This window comes from Drosophila kikkawai, chromosome 2L (genome assembly GCF_030179895.1).
Source record: "Drosophila kikkawai strain 14028-0561.14 chromosome 2L, DkikHiC1v2, whole genome shotgun sequence".
Taxonomy (NCBI): Eukaryota; Metazoa; Arthropoda; class Insecta; order Diptera; family Drosophilidae; genus Drosophila; species Drosophila kikkawai.
In genome coordinates, this window is record NC_091728.1 from 30,703,075 (window position 1) to 30,724,881 (window position 21,807).

The 21,807-nt window shown below is 46.6% G+C and overlaps 1 protein-coding gene across 1 annotated transcript; it reads right to left on the reverse strand.

Moving 5' to 3' along the window:
- Positions 1 to 15,389: 15,389 nt before the first annotated feature.
- Positions 15,390 to 16,169, reverse strand: LOC138928656 (uncharacterized). Its single transcript, XM_070286029.1, has one exon. The coding sequence runs from the start codon at positions 16,167 to 16,169 to the stop codon at positions 15,390 to 15,392; it is 780 nt and encodes a 259-aa protein (XP_070142130.1).
- Positions 16,170 to 21,807: the final 5,638 nt, after the last annotated feature.

The following is a 21,807-nucleotide window of genomic DNA, read 5'->3' on the forward strand; positions in this document are numbered from 1 at the left end:
GGATGATCGGGAGGACGACGGGTACGATGACAGCGTCCCACCCGAAGGAGCGCAGCATTTCCTGTATACCGGAGAGGACCGATTTTGGTTCCAGCGAGGGTCGTGGGCGTACCTCGTCCATACGACGTACGAGACCATGCAGGTCGAGGTCCCGTGGCGGCCCTCAGAAAGCCCGTTTGTGACCTTTCCAACGTCCCCGGAGCATCTCTGCATCCTAGGCGTAGACGACAGAGCCGTACCCTCGTTCACCGGCTCAGGCAACGGCTGCGACATGCCAGGAAACCCGGGCCCGACGACCTCGAAGCCTGCTTCGACGACTCGGGATGACGCCCTCCCGCAGGACATTGTGATGCAGGACGCTAACCCTAGTACCACGGACCCCTCCAGCCGCCCACACCACCCCACGGGCATGGCAATGGAGTGGGAGTCGGAGTCCAGCGACGACGAAGAGGACACGGGCCAGCGATTCCGGCGCAGGGATCCGGACCTGACTCTGGTCCCCTACCAGCCGCTGCCCATACACGCACCAACCGCAGCCACGCCCACTCGATCGCCCGAGGATACCACCTCGACCGCCGTCCTCGAACCCACCGCAGCCGCCACACCCCCTGCGATAACCCCGAGGTCCAGCCCCCTCAGTGCCACCCTAGGCATGTCACCCGGGACCATCGGGCAACTACTGGATCAGATCCCAGCTGGGGTCGAAGAGTTGATTTGGGCCGTCCCAGAACGCTGGACCCCGACGGCCTCGTCAGCCCACCTCAGAACGCTACCGACGGACGAGAGAGGAGCCCCGTGCACACCAGCCAGGACCCGCCGGAAGGCGAGCGCTATCCGCTTCCGGACGGTTGGGAATATAACCAACCGGGCCGCCGTGTGCCTGCCGTTGTGTGGCGGACCCTCTCCGCCAGACTCGCCGCCGCCCAGCACACCCGCCAACGCCTGCGAGTACGGACCGAGGATGGGTCATATCAGATCACCCTCCGACCCAGCGGAAGGGGAACCATCTCCTTTGTTCCCCGAAGTAGGGAGGGGATGTAACGCCCCAAATCTCGGGCACACCATTTTCTTCACCAACTGCGTGCCGAGAGAGAGCTCGGAGTCACTTTTGTTTTATTATTATTATTTTTGTTATTATTAGGTTAAGTTCATTTTTTCCTTGTAAATTTTAGTCATAATTCATTATAAAACTTATAAAACTAAACAAACTAAGCGGGAAATGTTATTATTAGTAGTGGAGAAACGAACCCCCAGAAACCAACTAGGTGGCAACTCCTGAACACTTCGTTAGCCAAGATGCGACCCGCGCAGAGACCCCCTGAACTTGCTATCGCACTACCCGTGATCGATAGGCCACTCGATAAGCGACCCGGCCGATCGATAAGCGCGACGCGTCGCTTAAGTGCGAGCACTAGTTTTTTCACCCTTGCTCTTCCGCTCTCAACGTTCACCGAGACAAGACGTGCGCCAGTCGCCGCATCCTCCGAGACCGAAAAAACCCACGTGACGCATCTCACCGCAGAGTTAGCTCTCGTGCACCAGCGAATCCGTGCTCCGCCGCGCCACCACCACGCCCGATCGTGCGCTGTGACGCGAGCCGCCTCTGCAAAACGCCGGCCACGCGAGTTTGCCACACGTGTTTTCCCCCCTTCCCCGCGCGCCAGATCGCGATAACCGCGTCGCTAGGAAGAGTCACGTAAGCACCTCTATCCTTTTACCTATTTATAAGGGCAGCAGCAGGCCCCGGCAGACAACGAGAAATAAAAACCAAAGTGGAACGTAATTATTATTATTTCGTAGTTTGTGGTATCCTTTCTCTTCACCCTTTTCCTTCACCTCGACCGAGACGGGCGCTTGTGTCTGGTTTCACACTCACAAGACGAAGCTTCGGCCGAGATTTCCTCCTCTTCTCCTTCCCTCTGCATGTTCCAACTAAAGTAAATCTCCCGTAGACTCCGAGTCCATCCGGAGTAGTAGATCTCCCGTAGACTCCGAGCCCATCCGGAGTAGTAGATTTTCCGTAGACTCCGAGTCCATCCGGAGTAGTAGATTTTCCGTAGACTCCGAGTCCATCCGGAGTAGTAGATTTTCCGTAGACTCCAAGTCCATCCGGAGTAGTGGCCTCCCCGCTTCCCCCCTCAGCCCCGATTCCGCTACCGTGAGTCGCTGCGACGACCCGCATACATTCTCGTTAGAAAGCGCCACCTAGTGGTCCGAGCCCCCCTCACGACCAACACGCGTTTTCGGCCTACAACACCATCTATTGGTCCGAGCCTTCTCACGACCAACACGCGTTTTTGGTCGACAACACCACCTAGCGGTGCGAGTTGTTAACTCACGATCGGCGTGACACCCGTCAGAGAGCGCTATTCTCCGAAGTTACGGACGATCGCCGTCCCCACCTCAACCGAATCTCACCTCCGCGGTGTGATCGGCCCTGGCCGGCAGACGGCGCTAACCGCGGTCACCCACCAGGGGCGCCAGCGACAATTTCTCTGAGTTTTGCCACCCGCCAGCCTCATTCGTTCACCCGACAGGTGGTGTTGGAGGCCCACCCTTTTCACCGTCGGCTATACGGATGAGACAGTACAGTGGCTATTGGCATTAAATCACGTAGTCCTGCGCCCGGATACGCAGCCTGCGACATCTTTCTCACGTTTCTACGTATGGTGCGCCTCGTTCCTCGGTATTCTGCCACCCCCATACTATTCCTACTACAGGTCCCATCCCTCTAGATAAATTTTATTGTATAGGTTCCTTGGCCCCGACTGAGATTTTATCCCGGCCAGAGAACATCGTGACAATATACTCTCACTGCTATATATGTCCGAACGGGCCGGATCGGACGACTATATCATATTGCTGCCATACAAATGTTCGATAATTTAAAGATATGGCCATTTTTTATTATTTCAGAATTTCGATAAAAATTTCATGAAAATCGGACGACTATATCTTATAGCTGCCATGGGAACGATCGGAAAATTAATAGAAAAAAAATTATAACTTCGTTGTTCTTCAACGTATTTTGATCTACTCTGAGATATGAGCTTTTTTTATAATTCTAGAATTCTGGTATAAATTTCATAAAAATCGGACAACTATATCATAATATAAAATGTAATGAAATTATATCTGCAAAGGTTTACAAACTTCGGGATGCTGCGATTTAAACTTTGCAGGATAATATTCTAGATTTATGGGCGTATATAAAACCATAGCAAGGTATTTATTTTAGTATTTTAAAAATATATTTTTTAAATTAATTAACATTTGTTTTTGTGATTGCGTTTCATTTTGATTTCTCTTAGGTTAGGTTAGGTTAGGCATCTTCTAGCGATGCCAGAACTGAAGATCCTAGGTATCTCATTCTGGCCCTCGTTAGGGCCGGACATTTGCAAATGAGATGCTCCAAAGTTTTAATTGCCTCGGATTCATCACATTTCCGGCATTTGGCGTTGTCGGTAATACCCAGCTTGACTGCATGTGCAGCAGGCAGGCAGTGACCTGTAAGAATACCCACTAACATTCCGCAGTCCTTCCGCGGAAGATGCAGCACGTAGTGGGTGAGTTTCTCATTGTGCTCTTTGCACATGATTTTTGATATTCTGCAGGTTGCGGAATTACTCCCCCACCTGCTTTTTGCGCTTGGGTCAGCCCGTCTCTCTAGCTCGCTTTGGAGCTTTTTTAGGGAGATAGGGACGTTTTCTGTTCATTCACTCGCCAGTCTAACGCCTTCCTTTGCAAGTTCGTCCGCGGTTTCGTTACCGTCTATGCCTTGATGGCTGGGAACCCAGTAGATCCTCACTGACTTAGTCGTGCTCAGCCTATATAGTGACTCCCTGCTTGCCAGTACATTTTTGGAACCGACCGCTGATGATTGATTGCAAGACGTTGATGCACTGTGTACAGTACATATCAAGTGGAACCTGCGACACCAAGCACGTGCTTGTTCTGTTAGCAATTAGTAAAACGCGAAGGACTTAAAAAAAAAAAGGATGCGGGGTAACTACTACTGGCGTACTGCCGGATTGGTTGCTTGCATGCGTAAGTAGGTTAAGATTGAAGTTTTTAGTTTTGGGAGGCTATCAACGTTAGATATTATTGTGTACAAATCGTTATAATTTGCACAGAGGACTCTAAAGGGTTCATGCAGTTCAAAGGATGTTCTACAGTGGGGCAAAACTAATGGTAAAAAGGATCTAGTGTTTCGTATTGGTACGTGAAAATTTAGCTGACCGAGCAAGTCAGTACTTTCCACGTCACCACGGATTAAGTTGTATAAGAATGTAATACCTAGCATGGTTCTACGATTGGATAAGGAGGGTAAGTTAATTAGTAAGAGTCTACTAGAATATGACGGTAACCTCTGGTTTGCATCCCAGTTTAAACCGCGTAAAGCGAAAAGTAAGAAGTTCTTTTGAACCGATTCTATGCGTTTACTATGGACGCCATACTGAGGGCTCCAAACGCAGGATCCATATTCTAAGATAGGACGAACAAGTGAAGTATATAACGTTTTTGTAACGTAGGGGTCATTGAATTCCTTCGACCACCGTTTAATGAAACCAAGCACACCCCTGGCTTTATTCACCATGCACGAAATATGATCGATAAAGTCGAGTTTAGGATCCAGACGGACACCTAAATCCTCAACTATATTAATTTTTTCCAAAGAGCAGCCGTTAAGCGTATAAGTTGCAGGCTTAGGAGTGACACGGGAGAATGTCATTAGCTTGCACTTAGAGCCGTTTAAGTTTAAGAAGTTCACGCAGCACCATATTTGAAAATTGTTAAGATCTGTCTGTAAGTCTGATTGGCAAGTAGCATCGTTATATTGCACACAAAGCTTGACGTCATCAGCATACATAAGTACTCTGGAGTTGGTCAAAACTTCGGGCAGATCGTTGATAAATAATGTAAACAGTAGGGGACCCAAATGACTCCCTTGCGGGACGCCAGATGTAACCCTAAGAACATTAGATAGTTTATTTTCGAAAAGGACCTTCTGCGTCCTGCCATTTAGATAACCTGCGATCCAATTAAGAAGATCAGTCGGAAATCCCATTAAATCGAGTTTCCGAACAAGAAGAGAATGGTTAAAAGAGTCAAATGCTTTACTGAAATCAGTATAGATTACATCTGTCTGAAAGTTATTTCGGTAGTCCTTTATAATAAAGGAAGTAAGCTCCAACAGATTCGTTGTAATTGATCTTCGCCTAATAAAACCATGTTGACATGGAGAAATAATTGACCTACACAGGTGCTGCAGATGAGCATGTAATAACATTTTCGAACAGTTTAGGGATGGCCGACAACTTAGAGATACCTCTGTAATTGTTGGCATCCAGTTTGCTACCTTTTTTGTGGAGAGGAATAACGAATGATTCCTTCCAAATAGGGGGAAAGTGGGAGGTTTCTAAGGATAAGGTAAACAATTTGAGAAGTGGATTGCACAGGGCTTCGGCACAATTCCTAAGCACACAGCCTGGTATTCCGTCGGGACCTGGTAAAAAAACTGGCTTAACACTATGCAGATCACTAAGAAGAGAGCTTTTGTTAATGGTAGGACTGAAGATTTGGTTCGATTTGGGGATGATGTAAGGATAAGCCTGATTTGGGTCTATTGAGTTGGAGTAAGTGGTTTCAAAAAACTGAGCAAAAAGATCGGCTATTGCCTGATCATTATCTGCTGTTGAATTACCAAAAGAGAGCGAGGACGGATGAGTGGAGGGTTTACGCTTAGATTTAACAAAATTATAAAGCTGTTTTGGGTCCACAGAAAACTGGGACCTGCAACGAGTCAAATAATTATTGTAGCACTGCGCGTTATACACAGTAAAAGTGGATCGAGCTGATAAATAACTAGATAGGACAATCGGAGAACCGGTACGTTGATATGTAGCATATAGATTTGATTTTCTATTTTTGAGGCGGGTCAACTCTTTGGTAAACCAAGGAGGTTTGTTTGATGTAGACGGACAATATAACGGAACACAGTCAATAAAAAATGAATTCATAACACGATAAAAAATACCCACGGCTTCCGCCATGTCAGTGCATGTGTATAGATCGGACCAGTTGTAATTAATTATGAAATTATTCAGCCGTACGAAATCCGTCTTGCTAAAGCAGAAGACTTCTTGGGCTGGACTGTCAGATTTATTCCGTGAAACAGTCCCCATGTCGATAGTCACATCGAAAGTGGGATGATAGGGATCTTCGGGTTGCGTCAGGGGTGCCACCCTAGCTAAACTAACTCTTTCCGGATCTGAGACAAAACAAAGATCAAGCAAGCGCTCTAAGGAATTTCGAACATGATTGACTTGGGACAGCGAAATGTCAAACAAGCCAGAAATAAAATCATTATGTGTTGTCGTAAGAAGTGTGTTAGTGGAATTATCTAGGGACCAAATAGCCCCTGGGATGTTAAAATCTCCAAGAACTACTAAATGGTCCCTATCCGAAAGTCTTTTGGAGACCAACTGAATGGCGGAAAGATGGTTCCAATGATTAGGAAGTTCCGACAATGGAGGAATGTAGGAACATGTAACAAAAATGGAACTACTATTAACTGATAGCTTTACGCAAAGGAATTCAACATTGTTGGATTCCTCGATAATTATTAATTCGGACGTGAGAGTGGAGTCGACCGCTATAAGGACACCTCCCCCACGTCTGATAGGCCGATCTAGCCGGTATACTGTGATCGCAGCTGGAAAAACTTCGGAGCTCAGAATCTCCGGCTTTAACCAGGTTTCTGTGAACACAATAACTTGGGAAGCAAATGGGACGCTGTCGGAATACAATTTAGGAAGCTTACTGCGTAAGCCTCTTGCATTCTGATAGGAAATACAAAGGGAACTGGTTAGTTTTTTGGGACGGAATTGAACGACGTAGAAGGAGCATTGGGCAAATCTGGCCTAGGAAGAGTAATTCCTACAGGCCGCTTTTTCTTTTTCGTACCTTCAAACTCTTTGACAACCACATACTGTGGCCAGATTTGGGCAGAGCATAGAGTGCCAAAGACTTCGTCAGGAACATTTATCTTGAAAGACGAAATGTTCCTAGGGTAAGAAAATTAAAATTTTTCCACCTTCATTTTTTCTTTATCGACTTTTACTTTGCCTTGGATAAAAGCTATGACATCTTTCGATGTCTGATCAGGGGAAAGCCGCGAAACAAATAACTGTTTTGTTGGTGGAATTGCCGTAAGGGGTTTTGGCACGGCAGACTGACCAACCATACCACTTTCGGGCGGTAGTCCGGGCCTGATACCCTGGCAGGGACTAGGACTAGGTTTGTCACACAGCCAACAGGTGATGGTGAGTTCATCGTAAGTAATATTTTTCTTACAATTTTTGGCGAAGCAGACCATATTATGGGACATTATAAGGACGTACCACTGTACTTCCACTATTTAAGAGAGGGCGCAAGGGATTAAATGCAGCGGCACTTAATGAGCGGGGGGGCAAAGAGCAGGAGAGCGAGAGATAAGCACTGAGTAGAACCGTTTATAGCTGTCGCGGCAACGCAAACAACAACAAACGCTAAAGGCACAAAAGGGAATTCAAAAAGAGCAAAATGCAAAGCAACCGCAGCAGCCCAAACTAATATGCAATTTAAATTGAATTAAATAGCACAAAATAAACAAGTAGCATGCACACGCGAAGTGAACGGTAATTATTTGAAACACCAAATATTAATGTTAGTAAACCCCGGAGGTATATAGACAAATTCTACACAAATCGGGAGCGCAAGAAAAAAACACGTCCGTTCACTTTGAAGGTAAAAGGATTGCATAGATCTTATCGCCGCTTGACTGTCTACGAACAAATTGACCGCCTCATGTGGACGGTTTATGCTCTGCGCAAGCTCTGCTTCTTTCCTGATGTCGAATACTTCCGCCTGGAATATACTGCAGTAGCTTGGTAGCTTATACGACAGCCTCGTTTCAGAGTCTGAACAGTATATGTCCGCTCCAACTCCTCCTTCCATCTTGGAGCCGTCGGTATATATATTGAGGTATTGAGCATGGTCCTGGCCTGACTTCCAGTCATTTGGTCCCATGAATACTGTTGTGTTTACATCCGGGCACGTTCTGGGTATCATGTAGTCAGATGTACTGATCATGTCTCGACCAATTGAACTGTGCCCGAAACCTTGTAGCGACCAGTTTCCTGATGCAACCAGACGTTGTGCCGCCATTCCTGCTGTCAGTTGCGCCTGGATATCTAGGGGATATATACCGATTATGGTTTCGAGTGCTTTGGTGGGGGTTTGACCTCAGCACCCCTGATATGCAGAGCAGTGCCTGCCGCTGGGTTCTCTCCATAAGCTTATTATACGTTTTCTTCTCCATGGCTTGCCACCACACTAAGACTCCATACAGCAGAGTCGGACGCACCACCGATATGTAGACCCAATGCATTAGAGCGGGTGAGAGGCCCCATGTGCTGCTAAGCATCTTCTTGGATGCATATAGCGCTATGGTGGCCTTTTTTACCCTCTCTACTACATTGGCTTTTCACGTCAGCTTGCTGTCAAGTACAATTCCGCGGTATTTGACTTGTGCTTTAGGGGTTAGCCTGGTTTTGTTAATTTTCGGGGGGCTCCATTGCGGCACCTTGTATCTCTTGGTGAAGAGAATAAGGTCAGTCTTATCCGCATTGATATTGAGTCCTACCTTCTCCGCCCACTCACATATCTCCCTGAGTGTTGTTTCCATGATCGAGCTGAGGGTCGATGGACAGACTCCCATGATAATTAGGCTTATTTCATCCGCATAAGCTGTTGTCTTTGGTGCTTTCCTCTCGAATCTCTTGATTAGGTCGTCTACCACCAGATTCCATAGGAGGGGCGACAGAACCCCACCTTGCGGCGTGCCTCTGTGCGCTCCTCTCACCATGGAAGCGGTGCCCCAATCTGATTGTACTCGCCGGCAACTTAGAAGATTTTTTATCCACAAGTTGATAGCGGGGGACGAGTTGGTCGCTTCTAGGCGATCCATTATTGCGTCCGTGCTAACGTTGTTGAATGCCCCGGATATGTCCACGAACACTCCAAATGCATACTCCTTTTTGTTTAGGGCTCTCTCAATGGTGGCTACCAACGAATGTAGTGCCGACTCCACTGATTTCCCCTTCGTGTAGGCGTGCTGGTTGGTCGACAGTTGTCTCCCTACATCGTTGGTGATGTATAGGTCCAGCAGCTTTTCCAGCGTTTTAAGTAGGAATGAGGTGAGGCTTATCGGTCTGTAATCCTTGGGGCTCATGTGGCTGCACTTTCCTGCTTTGGGCAGGAAGACAATCCGAGAGGTCCTCCATTGGATAGGGATATAGCCCGTGCTTAAACAAGCTGTATATATTGCGTAAAGCGATGGGGTGATCACCTCCTCGGTCACTGCAGCATGGCTGGGAATATTCCATCTGGTCCTGGTGCTTTTATCCTCACAAAGGAGTCTATAGCCCATTGGATTCTACCTGAGGATATTAAAGCATTTGGGAGATGCTCTACTCCAGTTGCTAGGTCCTGGTGCTTATTTGCATCGGATACCTCAGTGCATCCTGGGAAATTCGCGTGCATTAGTGCTGTTAGGGCCTCTTCGCTGCCCTCAGTCCACTGTCCGTCGTCGCGTTTGAGCTGACTCTGTATAGTTGGCTGCTTCGATAGCAGCTTCCGGAGTCTAGCTGTTTCCGGGGCAGTCTCTATATTGGAGCAGAAGTTTCTCCATGAGTTTCTCTGCGCCTTGCGTATTTCCTTCTTGTAGTCCCTAAGTAGGACTTTGTATTCCTCATTGATGATGTCATCTTTCGCCTGCTTGGCGATTTTGAAGAATTCTTTAAGTTTGTTGCGTCGGAGTGAAAGGTCCTTATTCCACCAGGGTGGCCTGGTCCTCTTTCTCGTGTCCGATATAGGGCATGATGCGTGGTACGCATCCAGCAGTTCTTTGGAGAAGGTCTCTAGGGACTTTTCTATGTCTTCCGCAGATTCTACTATGCCCGGAGAGATCGCGAGCCGTGTCACGATAGTCTTCTTGAACTTTCCCCAGTTAGTATTCCGGGGGTTCCTGAAGACTGATTGTTTTGGAGAGTGTTCGAATGCGTATTGGAACCGTATGTACTTATGATCTGAGAAGGATTGTCTCTCAAGGACTCTCCATTCTGATACCAAAGTACCTTGTCCCCTTACCAGAGTAAGATCTAGCACGTTTGAGGAGGTGGGACCTACATAGGTGTGTTCCTCCCCCACGTTTGCTATACTCAGGTTGGTTGAGAGTATAAAGTCTAAGAGGGACTCACCTCAGTCGATTATGTTGGGGCTCCCCCATACGCAGTGGCGCGCGTTGGCGTCTGCACCCACGAGCAGTTGCTGGTCCTTCGGGCTGGCTTCTACCAAGCTCATGAGTTCTTCTGGTGGGGCCGTTCTATCGTGTGCCATGTAGCAGGAAGCTACCAAAAGGCGCTTTTTCCCGCTCTCTAGCATCACCACAGTCAGGTCATCAGAGCTGTAGTGAGACATAGGGTTAGCGTGTAGACCCTTCCGTACAAGTACGGCGGTTCTATTCCTGCTAACCGTTGGTGGATGGAGCAAATTGTAATTTGCGGACTTCAGTCCGGCGATGGCATTGCCTGAGGCGATCCATGGCTCCTGGATCAAAGCTATGTCGGCGGATCCTTGCTCCATGGCTATGAGGAGTTCCGCCGACGCGACCTTGCTCTTATGGAGGTTGAGTTGCAGCACCCTGAGTGTCATGGGTACTGGCCTCACCTCCATACGACGGGTTGACTACTACGGTCAGTGTTTGTATGAGTGTTTGTTAGTGTGAGTAGGCTTCGATGCCTGGCAAAATAGCACATAAACTAATTGCCTTGTTTGTGTCGCACCCAGCACTTGAACTAGGTGGACTGCAGTTGGAGGAGTAAAGATCTCTTTGAATTGCAGACGATTACTGACTTTATTGATTCAAACTTAACGATATTTATAGCTAACAAATGTGCTTGCATTTACGAATATTAATGATAAAGAATAATGTAGGTTGCTAGTGCATGCGGAAACGAATATGCTTCTGGTTACAAATGTTGATGTGCAAGAATAATGTAGGTTGTAATGGTATATGCAGAATGAGGCTATTGCTCCATTCCACTTCATCGTCGTCAGCAGAATCTACATATGCGCTTGACCTGGTAATCTATACTTTATTTTGGCTGCATATGAGAGTGCTGCGACTGACGACTTACAGATTATGTAATGTTATGATTTTGAATTATATATATATTGCAGCGACTGAACATTCTCCCGGCCGTTGAACGGGTGTTCAACCTTCAGTAATGTCGAACGAAAAACTCCGTGGGGTAGGTTCGGGTGCTGGCGGTTCACTTGTTGTCCGGGGATTGGGGCTGCATTGTGGTGTTCTCCAATTGACTCGTCGATATCGTAGACTCAGGGTCACGATCAGTAGTATTGATATTGATAGTGCCACATAGGCGGCTACTTGATGATGGTGTACAATGCTGACTTGATTTTCGTACTTCGCATCTTTTAGTTTGGCCAGTTGTTGTTGTAGGGTATCTAATTCGCGTAATTCGGCGTCGGCTGTCTTGGTCGTCGATTCTACGCCTGGTTTCGGTATCTCTTCTATGTTTATCTTGGTGATGTTGCCAAAACGAACATATGCTGCTTTTGTCTCGCTGCGGCTTGTGCTAAATGTACTAACACTGATTTTTGAGTTGCGTGCCGTGCAACCTGCGGCGAGTGATAGTAAGCCTGTTCCTTCCATTTGTACTGTGGAGGGAACTCCCTTGCATACAGCCTGTAGTTCGATCGGACTGTGGGTTGCAAACATCCATCTGTTTCGTTGATGTGTTGCTGACCATATTAAATCGGACTTCGATTTAGCAGTCTCACATTCCGTTTCAGTCTTGTTATTGAACAACTGAAATTCGCATCGATTATCTACGCTAAACGTAGCTTGATGATTGACGCATATGTGTTCATCCTTTGGCAATTGTAGACATTGATCAAACTCGTCAGTAGTTAGTCCCATGAATTGATCTCTATGGGCATTGACAGTTATGATCCTTGTTTTGAGCTTGAATTCATGCCAGCTTCCTGCCTTCCATGCAGGGATGGGGATGACGCTGAAAACTTCTTGCTGCGCTGTGGATACTAATGGCAGCGTTATTTTGAAGATAACATGGTCAGTGGTTGTTGTTCCCTCGGCATGCATGATTCGATAGAGTTGTATTACGTCATTTGAAGAGACTGGCAGCTGTTGATCCGGTGGGATGTGCTCCCTAATCTGATCAAGTTGATCCCTTAATTGTTGGGGAGAAACTAGCATGGGACTAATTGTTCGGTGGCGAATGTCGGTAAGAACGTTGGTTATCTCATTTTGCATTCGCTGCATTCCATTTGCCAGTAGAGTGAGCTGGGCTGTCAGGATCATGAATGCTTGTTGCAGATAGTTGCCTTGATATTTTCCTCGTTCTCTGGTGAGAGCATCTATTTGTCGTTCTATGTTTCGTATGCGGTCGTTGGTAGCTGAATTGCTTTTCCTTACCACATTTATAGTGGAATCCAAGATTGATGTTTGGTTCTTCAATAGCATCATTAGTACGTCCTCGTTTGATTTGACATCGTTTATGACCTTGGACATATCTTCAGCATATTTGGAATCCAGCACGCCAAATAATGAGTTCGCCACATTACCGACTATATCTAGCGGTGATCTTCGCTGCCGTGAGTGGTTAATAAGCTCATTTCCGGCTTGTAATTCGGCATGTACGTGTTGAAAGTGTGCATGTATAGAGTTACATGCATTGACGTTTTGTAATTCTGAACACTTGTGTTTGAGTTCAGTTATCCCGGCCGCTAATATTCTCATATCACTCCAGTAGGGTTGCAAGTCGTAGTATACGATGATGGTCCAATCTGAAATTGCCATTCTAGAGGTCCCGATTCTTTCATAGAATAGACCTGGCTGATTTGTGAAATGCGTGACCTTTGTCTGTTGTCCCATCGCTAGTGGCAGAATGAGTAACATTGCCAGCAGTGTTGGAAGGATCGGCGGTGACACCTTCCTCCTCTGTGTTGGCATCTCATCCTTTGACGTTGTATCCTCGATGGAACTGTGCGGACGTTTGATGGCTGTTTCTTCTTTTAACAGTGGCGCGAGACGAGTTACTGACCGTTTGAAGATCCCAGATGCAGTCTTTACATCTACTACTCGGACATGGTCGTCCTTACCGGGATATGTCTTCACTATTCGTCCCATTGGCCAACTCATCACAGGCACGTTGTCTTCCTTGACTAGCACAAGTAGGCCCTCCTTCAAGTTTTGTGACGCGGTTTTCCACTTGTTGCGCATCTGAAGCTCTTGTAGATACTCCATAGACCATTGGTCCCAGAACATTTGCTTTAATCTGGACACTAACTCCCATCTTTTCACCAACGTTTTCCCTGGTGAGGCTAGATTTGCATCGGGAGCGGCGGTTAACGGTTCACCAATCAAAAAATGGCCAGGAGTCAGAGCTGATGTATCTGTTGGATCAGATGACATTGGTGTCAGTGGTCGGGAATTGAGGATTGCTTCGACTTCCACGATTACGGTGTTAAGCTCCTCAAATGTTAATGAAGCTGTGGCTGTGACTGATACTAGCAGCCGCTTCGCAGATTTCACCGCAGCTTCCCAAAGCCCGCCAAACGATGGTGCTCGGGGCGGTATGAACTTAAACTCCACTTGCTTTTTATTGCAATGGTTTATAATCTGTTCTTGAGCCTTGTCGGTGAATATTGCTTCCTCTATGGCCTTCAATTGATTGTTGGCCCCGACAAAGTTTGTTGCGTTGTCACAGTGAATAGTCTGGCATTTTCCGCGTCGACCCAAAAATCGTCGAAGAGCAGCTAAAAACGCATCTGTTGTCAAGTCACTTACTAACTCCAGATGAACTGCCTTTGTTGCAAAACAGCAGAAGACTGCAATGTATGCCTTATCAAGTCTTTTTCCACGTAGTTTGTGATGAATCCAAATCGGTCCACAGTAGTCAACACCAGAGTTAAAGAATGGCCGAGCTTGTGTTACTCGGTCAGCTGGTAAGTTGCCCATGATTTGTTGCATCAACTTGGGCCGTGCCTTTGTACATCTGACACAGCTGTGAATTATGCTTCTTGCCATTGTTTTATCATTGAGAATGCCTGGCAATGGCTCTTAGAGCTTGAGCCCCGCAATGCATGTTCTCTTCATGCATCTCTCGCAGTAGCATTTTCACAAGTGGATCGTTGTATGGAAGCAAAATTTGATGCTTCGCGTTATATGGAAGGCTAGATTCTTCTAATCTACCTCCGACTCTGATCAGTCCGTCGTTTCCGATTATAGGACATAGGGAGACAATCGAGCTCTTTTTGTCCACCGTTTTGTGGATCCGGAGTTGTTTGTATTCAGCACTAAAATCAATTTGCTGGATAGTCCGCAGGATGATGGTCCTTGCATTGGTTAACTCACCGACACACAATGTAGTTGATACAGAACCGCATCATATATGCTACAATACGTTGTAGCTTATTGAAGGAGTTGCTGTGGTTGCATTTGTAGAGTACACTGCCAATTTCATTTTGACATGTTGGCAAGCTTATGTGATTGAGCCTGCGTTCTAGATCGCTGGGGTTGGTAGTTGGTACCTGAGCCCACTTGTCGCGAGAGCCATGTAGAAATAGAGGTCCATATAGCCATAGATTGTGTTCTGCTAACCTGCTGGCGGCAATTCCTCTTGATAGTACATCTGCTGGATTGTTAGCTGATGACACGTGACGCCACTGAGATTGGTCTGAAACAGCTTGGATTTTTGCGATTCGATTTGCCACAAACGTGTGATATGATGATGCTGATGCGTTTATCCAGGACAGCACCACAGTCGAATCTGGCCATAAGTATCCAGGTACCTTATCGTTTGGTATACGTAAATCCTTCCGCACCCTGTGGGTTAGCTCTGCTCCCAAGACTGCGGCGCATAGTTCCAGGCGAGGCAGCGTCTCTTTTGCTGTCAGCGCTACTCTTGACTTTGAGCACAGTAGCCGAACAGACACTTGATTGTTCTTATATGTGGCTCGGACATAGATTGCTGCTCCGTATGCCCGCTCTGACGCATCGACAAACGTGTGAATTTCCTGATTAATGGGCACCTTTCCGTCAAAGATGTGCCGTGGAATTTGTAAATTGTTCAATGCTTGTAGATCAGCACGATAATTTTTCCACTCAGTTTGCAGCAGTTGAGGAAGCTCGTCGTCCCAGCCCATCTTCAGCTCCCACAGGCTTTGCATATATATCTTAGCCTTTACCACAACAGGAGCGAATAGTCCTAGTGGATCGAAAATTTGTGACGCCTCTGAGCTCACCACTCGTTTGGTGATGGTTGACGCTTCACTTTTTTGGGATCGCCCACATAGCTGATCCTTATGTGGTACCCGATCAAACCCAATGTTTTCACACTGTAGTGTTGAAGGGTTTCGTCTAATTTGAGGTGGTTGACTATGTCTTCCTTTGGAATTTGTGCAAGAACTTCGTCATTGTTGGAGCACCACTTTCGGAGCTTGAATCCGGCTGGTAGCAGTATTTTGTTTAGCTCTTGTTGAATCTGAACTGCTTCTGGGATGCTATTTGCTCCTGTGAGACAGTCGTCAACATAAAAATCATGCTTGAGCACGGCTGCTCCAAGCGGTAAATTCTTTTTGGTTTTCTCAGCCAAGTGATCCAAGCATTTTGTAGCTAGGAATGGAGCTGATGTTGTGCCGTATGTTACGGTTTTCAGTCGATAATACTTGAGTTCGTCTGATGGATTCTTTCGCCAGACGATTAATTGATGAAATTGATGATCAGGATGTATCCATACCTGACGATACATTTTCTCTATATCGGCTGTGAACACGTACTTGTGAGTGCGGAACCGTAGTAAAATTGCAAACAGTTCGCTCTGTACGGTGGGTCCAGCATACAATATATCATTTAACGACTTGTTGCTGGTGGTCTTGCAGGAAGCATCAAACACTACCCGAAGTTTTGTAGTGCTGCTCTCAGGTTTTAGAACACAGTGGTGCGGGATAAAGTAGTGATCCGTAGGTATCCTTGTGGGAGGCACTTCTTTCATGTGTCCAAGGCTCTCATACTCGTCCATAAAATCTACGTAACCTTTCCAGACTTCAGGTGATGTTCTGCGCTCTAGTGCCAGAAACCTGTTAGTTGCAGTTTTCTGCGATGCCCCCAGGGCTGATGATTGCTCAGAAAAGGGAAGCTTTACTATGAACCTTCCATCTGCTGCAAATTGGAGATTTCCTAGGAAGTGTCTTTCGCAATGAGCCTCTATCGGTGATTTTGGTTTCTCTTCCGTTTCTAGGTTTTCCAAAGTCCAGAAACGTTCCAAAAGCGTGTCGATTTGGTCCTCTGTGGTTACAGGCGCGCAAATTGCTGTTTGGTTGTTTTCTGCAGATACTTTCCCGGCGACAATCCAACCAAGTTTAGTATTCTGTAGGACCGGGCCGCCTGGTTTTAACATCATCTGGTTTGGCAGTAGTAACGAATAGTAGTGCTCAGCTCCGATAAGCATGTCAATTTTTCCTGGCTTATCAAAGTTTGCATCTGCCAGAGCGATGTTTTGAGGGAGTCGTAGATTTGTTGGATCTAGCTGATGAGCCGGTTGATCGGCTATAATGTGTGGTAACACGAAAGACTCGACTTGCTGAGTAAAGTCGTTATGCATTGATTTCATTTGCACATTTACTCTAGCTCGACTAGTCTTAGGATTGCCTCCAATACCTTCGATACGTAATGAAGTACCGTGGAGCCTTAATGATAGCTTTGAAGCCATTCGTTCAGAGATCAAGTTTATTTGTGATCCTGAATCAAGCAGAGCTCTGAAAGTGGCCACCTGACCATTGCTTGCTTTTACTGATACCTTGACTGTGGCCAGCAGATTGTAACTCTTGTTACTTGCTGCCCCTACAGAAGGTGATTGTGGTTCAGTTGCTGCACCTGATGACGTTTCAAGATGCAGCAGTGTATGGTGTTTTTTATCGCATTTAAAACACAAACGGCCTCGGCATTCCTTTGCCTTGTGGTCGCTGCTGAAGCAGTTGACACACATTCGTTGTTTTTGTACCCAATTGAGTCGTTCGGGTATTGGTTTATTACGGAAGTCATCACATTTGTATAGCCAATGATTCCGTTTGCAAAATGGGTAGCTTGGTAATTTTCCAGCGCTGGCAGAAGTGCATGTTGGCCCCTTCTGATCCCTTTTTGCTTGTTGACTTCTTTTTCCTGTTCCCAGTACGCGAATTCTCTGGTCGAGGAAGTTAAGTATTGTGTCGAGACCTTGCAGTTGTCGAGAACCATCCAACGACTGTTCGTACAAGGCTCTATTAGTAATATCCAATTTTTGCTTGATGATAGCAATCAATATTGTATCCCAGCTGGATACATCGATTCCTAGTCCCCTTAATGATGCCAGGGACTCGATAGTTGTTATATACAACTCTTTCAGTGATTTCGGATCGTCACTATTTGTGTGGTGTTGCAAGAGCCGATTAAGAATCGTGTCGGCTACGTGTCGGGGATTGTTGTATTCATCAACCAATATGCCCCATGCGCTTGCGTAATTTTCTTCTTTTAGATCGATGTGTCTTATCAATCTCTCTGCCTCTCCAGTTACGGTGGTTTTTAGATACCACATTTTCCGTACTGTCGGCATGTTGGTGTCATGGACCATGCATTTGAATAAATCAAAAAACTGCGTCCATTTGAGTAGATCCCCATCGAATTTGGGGATGCTAACTCTGGGCAAGTGTACATCTTCATTGCTCGATGCATTAGTTTTTGCCCCTAACACCTTTTGGATATCCCTTTCCAGTCGGAGAAATGACTGCATGTCGTATCCTCCCCTGACCGGGTCTTCGTGTTCTTCATGAACAGCGAAGTGGATCTCCTGAACTTGTGACCATAGTGATTTTATCAAATCACTTGTAATGGTTTTTCCAGTCTCTGAAAATTCTTTCAGAGCCCGATGGATAGAGTCTGATATGGCTCTTTGTCGGCGACATGCCGACATGAGTTTGCCCACAGGCTGCTGTATGCTTGCAGCGTCTGCGTTTCCTTGGGCATGGCTCGTAGTTTGAGCCATTGCGTCAGTTATGGCGCTTCGATACTTGTCGCATGAGTCACGACAGTCTTTGTAAAAATTTAGATATTCCGAGGTTCTATATTTCTCCAGAACATTACGGTCATTTTCCGCAAATCGATTCCACGCTTCATCGATTGCGGCCAACTTAGATTGAAAGTATGTTGGGTTTTGTTCCTCTCCGCAGAATCTTTCTTGAAATTGCGGATCAGTTTTGAGATCTCTTGACTGATCTCTTCCTGCAAGTCTAACGCCTCTGTGGCTGCTCGCTCCTCCATGCTAGTCATGTTGAAAAGTGCTATATTCTTGACCCGTTGGGAGTGTTTTATTCGCTTTTAAGCTGGATACGCTCCGTTTCGCAACCGTTTGTGGTCTAAAAAATTAGCACTTGTTCAATTGACTTGGAGAACACACTAGACTCTGAGTTCTAGTGGAAGGATTATTTCAATGGATGCCCAGGATTGTTCCAAGAGTTGGGAAACTTGACTCGTGGGACTTGAATTTTCCTTAGGACTTGATCGTCAGGACCTGAATTGTCCTTAGGATTTGATCGTTAGGATGTGAATTGTCGTCAGGACGTGAATTGTCGTCAGGACGTGAATTGTCGGCAGGACGTCAGGACGTGAATTGTCGGCAGGACGTGAACTGTCGGGGTCACCAAAATGTTTGTATGAGTGTTTGTTAGTGTGAGTAGGCTTCGATGCCTGGCAAAATAGCACATAAACTAATTGCCTTGTTTGTGTCGCACCCAGCACTTGAACTAGGTGGACTGCAGTTGGAGGAGTAAAGATCTCTTTGAATTGCAGACGATTACTGACTTTATTGATTCAAACTTAACGATATTTATAGCTAACAAATGTGCTTGCATTTACGAATATTAATGATAAAGAATAATGTAGGTTGCTAGTGCATGCGGAAACGAATATGCTTCTGGTTACAAATGTTGATGTGCAAGAATAATGTAGGTTGTAATGGTATATGCAGAATGAGGCTATTGCTCCATTCCACTTCATCGTCGTCAGCAGAATCTACATATGCGCTTGACCTGGTAATCTATACTTTATTTTGGCTGCATATGAGAGTGCTGCGACTGACGACTTACAGATTATGTAATGTTATGATTTTGAATTATATATATATTGCAGCGACTGAACAGTCAGGTCACCGTCCTCTCCTTCGTCGGACTCATCCAGCGTCATTTCCCGGTCGGCATCCACGATGGTTTCCAGACCTAGGTCCTTCTCCACCACATCTGCCTTCAGGGTGTGAGCAACCTTATCCCCGGGGTGGCGCTTTTTGAGGCGCAGGTATACGCTACCCATGCCCCACGCCATCTTCCCGTATCTGGGATAAAGGATGTCCTCTGCCTCCTTGTTTATGTGGAGGACTGCACTTTGCCCCCCCTCTTTGGGTGATGGGGCCGCAACGTGCAGAACCTTCCAGTCCGCGGTTGGGATATCCGGGTTCTGACGCTGCAGCAGCTTCAGCGCCCGGTCCGCATGGATTGCGATGGGGAAGAGTACCTTCGCTTTTGGAGTGGATGGGATTAGCTTCCGGTCCACCACCTTTAGCTTGGCTCCCTCCCACAGCGCCTCCAACTGGCAGACCACTTTCGTCAGCCACTTCCTCGTCGGGTCATCCATACACTTTAGGACTTTGACCCCATTTAGCCACCCAGCGCCATCGAAGGTGGGCATGGGAGCTTCGGGATCATGCTCCACCCGTGCGTACAATGACTCAACGAGCCCCGCATGCACCATCTTCCACTGCGCCGCGGTCATTTTGCCGGCTTCATCGCTTCTCTCAATGAGGGCCACGATCAGGTGTCGTTTGGTCACCTCACTGACTTTTGCGGTTTTTTGGGCTTTTTCGCCATTTGGAGAGGGCCTGCCTCCTTAAGCCCGCGTTGCCGCTTGCTCCCCAGTGCGTCCATAGAGGCGCATTCGGTTGAGCGTTGCCTTTTGTTGGCAAGCGTCTCCTCCACCTTGCTGGCGAATCCGCCAGTCGAACTCATATGGGGGAGTTTGGCGAAGTGAAGCTTCTCCTCAGCCCAGGTAAGCTTTGCCTTCTGCTCTGGGGATAGGGCGGCTTTTTCCTGGAGCCGATCCTGGATGCGGAGGGCAGCCTTATACAGCGCCTTGGCCTTCATTCCCTCGCTTGACCGCTTTGGCCCGTCCCTGCGCTGGGAGCTGGTGCCTGCTTTCGGTGGGTGGAGTAGCTGCACGCTCTCAAGGTCCGAGTCTGTATCGACTATGTTACGCGAGCGTCTCAACTTCCCCATGCGTAGGATTTTTGTTGCAACTGACATGACCTGCTCCCGTCACATCAGAGGTGTATCCGCTGACGACATGCTGAGGCGATTGCTCCCCCCCGTGCCCGCCGGTGGTAGCGGTCACGCCTTCCATCGACGTTTGGGCTGACATCCCAGCCCTGGTTTTATCATTCAAACCCTCCAGAATGGTATCTTTTATGGGGGACGCCCACTTGCGCTTTATGCCTTCTGTCAGGCACCTCCACCCATGGCTAACGGCTCACTTCCTTAGGCTTTTTAGGGCAGAAGGAGTTGAACCGTGGCCTTTGCTAGACACTGTATTATCGCGGACGGGGCAAGCAGCGATGCATTACCCGTGTCCGGGCTAATATAGTGCCCATTGCCCAGCCGGCACCCTCGGGGAGGGTTCAGATGGAGGTTTTTTGCCAGGCCTTGATTTCTCTTAGTGTTCATGTTAATATTCAGGTTTTTCGTTGAGCTTATAAAAGCCAGGTTCAAAATTTTTTTTCTTCCAAATTTGAAAGCTGGAATTGTTTGCCCATGTTTGCCCACCAATTAGTTTTTTTTTTTGCCCACGTCCAGTTTTGAAGATATGAAAATTCGAACAAGTTCAAAAATTTACGAACATCAAAAATTTGACTTTTTTCAATTTTTTTTTTAATCGCAATAACTTCGTTTGCCCACGTTTTCCCATTCTTCAGAATTTTGAAATTATTTAAACTTTAGGAAATATGACACATTAAAAATTTGGTCCGCTTTACCAAAGAAATAATATATTGCCCACCTCAGAAAACTGAATCGTCTTAGAAAAAAAACCGTTTGCCCATCTCTTAAAACTTAATTTTAACGATTGCCCATCTTTTAAAAATGAATTTTTTCGATTGCCCATCTTTTTTTCGATTCGCGGAATCGCACAAAATACAGGCAGAGGCACCAGCAAGTCGTCTCAGAAGTTCGTTGCCTGCGTTCAGTGATCCGTGAAGATTTACAAAAACAATGCCACTGAAACTTGGCGTCAGAGAGGCAGGATAATCCACAAAAATTCCTCGCTCCGGAGTTTTGAGATCGCGCGCCACTCTGTCTGGCTTATGTTTTTAACAGCGGCGCTTTTTTTTCCTGGTTCTTCCCGGTATAGCTGTCCCGTTCCGACACCTGCCTTAAGATTTTATGCGGAAGTATTTGATCTCGATTGTGCATGATTGAATAAACGGAAAATTGCAATCGTAAAATTGTTGAAAAGCGTATTTGTAGCAGGTAAAAATTTTAATCATGTCCAAACTTGATTTTTTTTTTAACTTTTTTTGTACAATTGTGAAAAGGTGTAAATTTCGTTAAGCGATATTTTAACACAACAGGTGTACATTTTTAGTA

Coding starts and splice junctions, on each gene's coding strand:
- LOC138928656 (XM_070286029.1), bottom strand. CDS start 16,169: ATGGACGAGTATGAGAGCCTTGGACACATGAAAGAAGTGCCTCCCACA.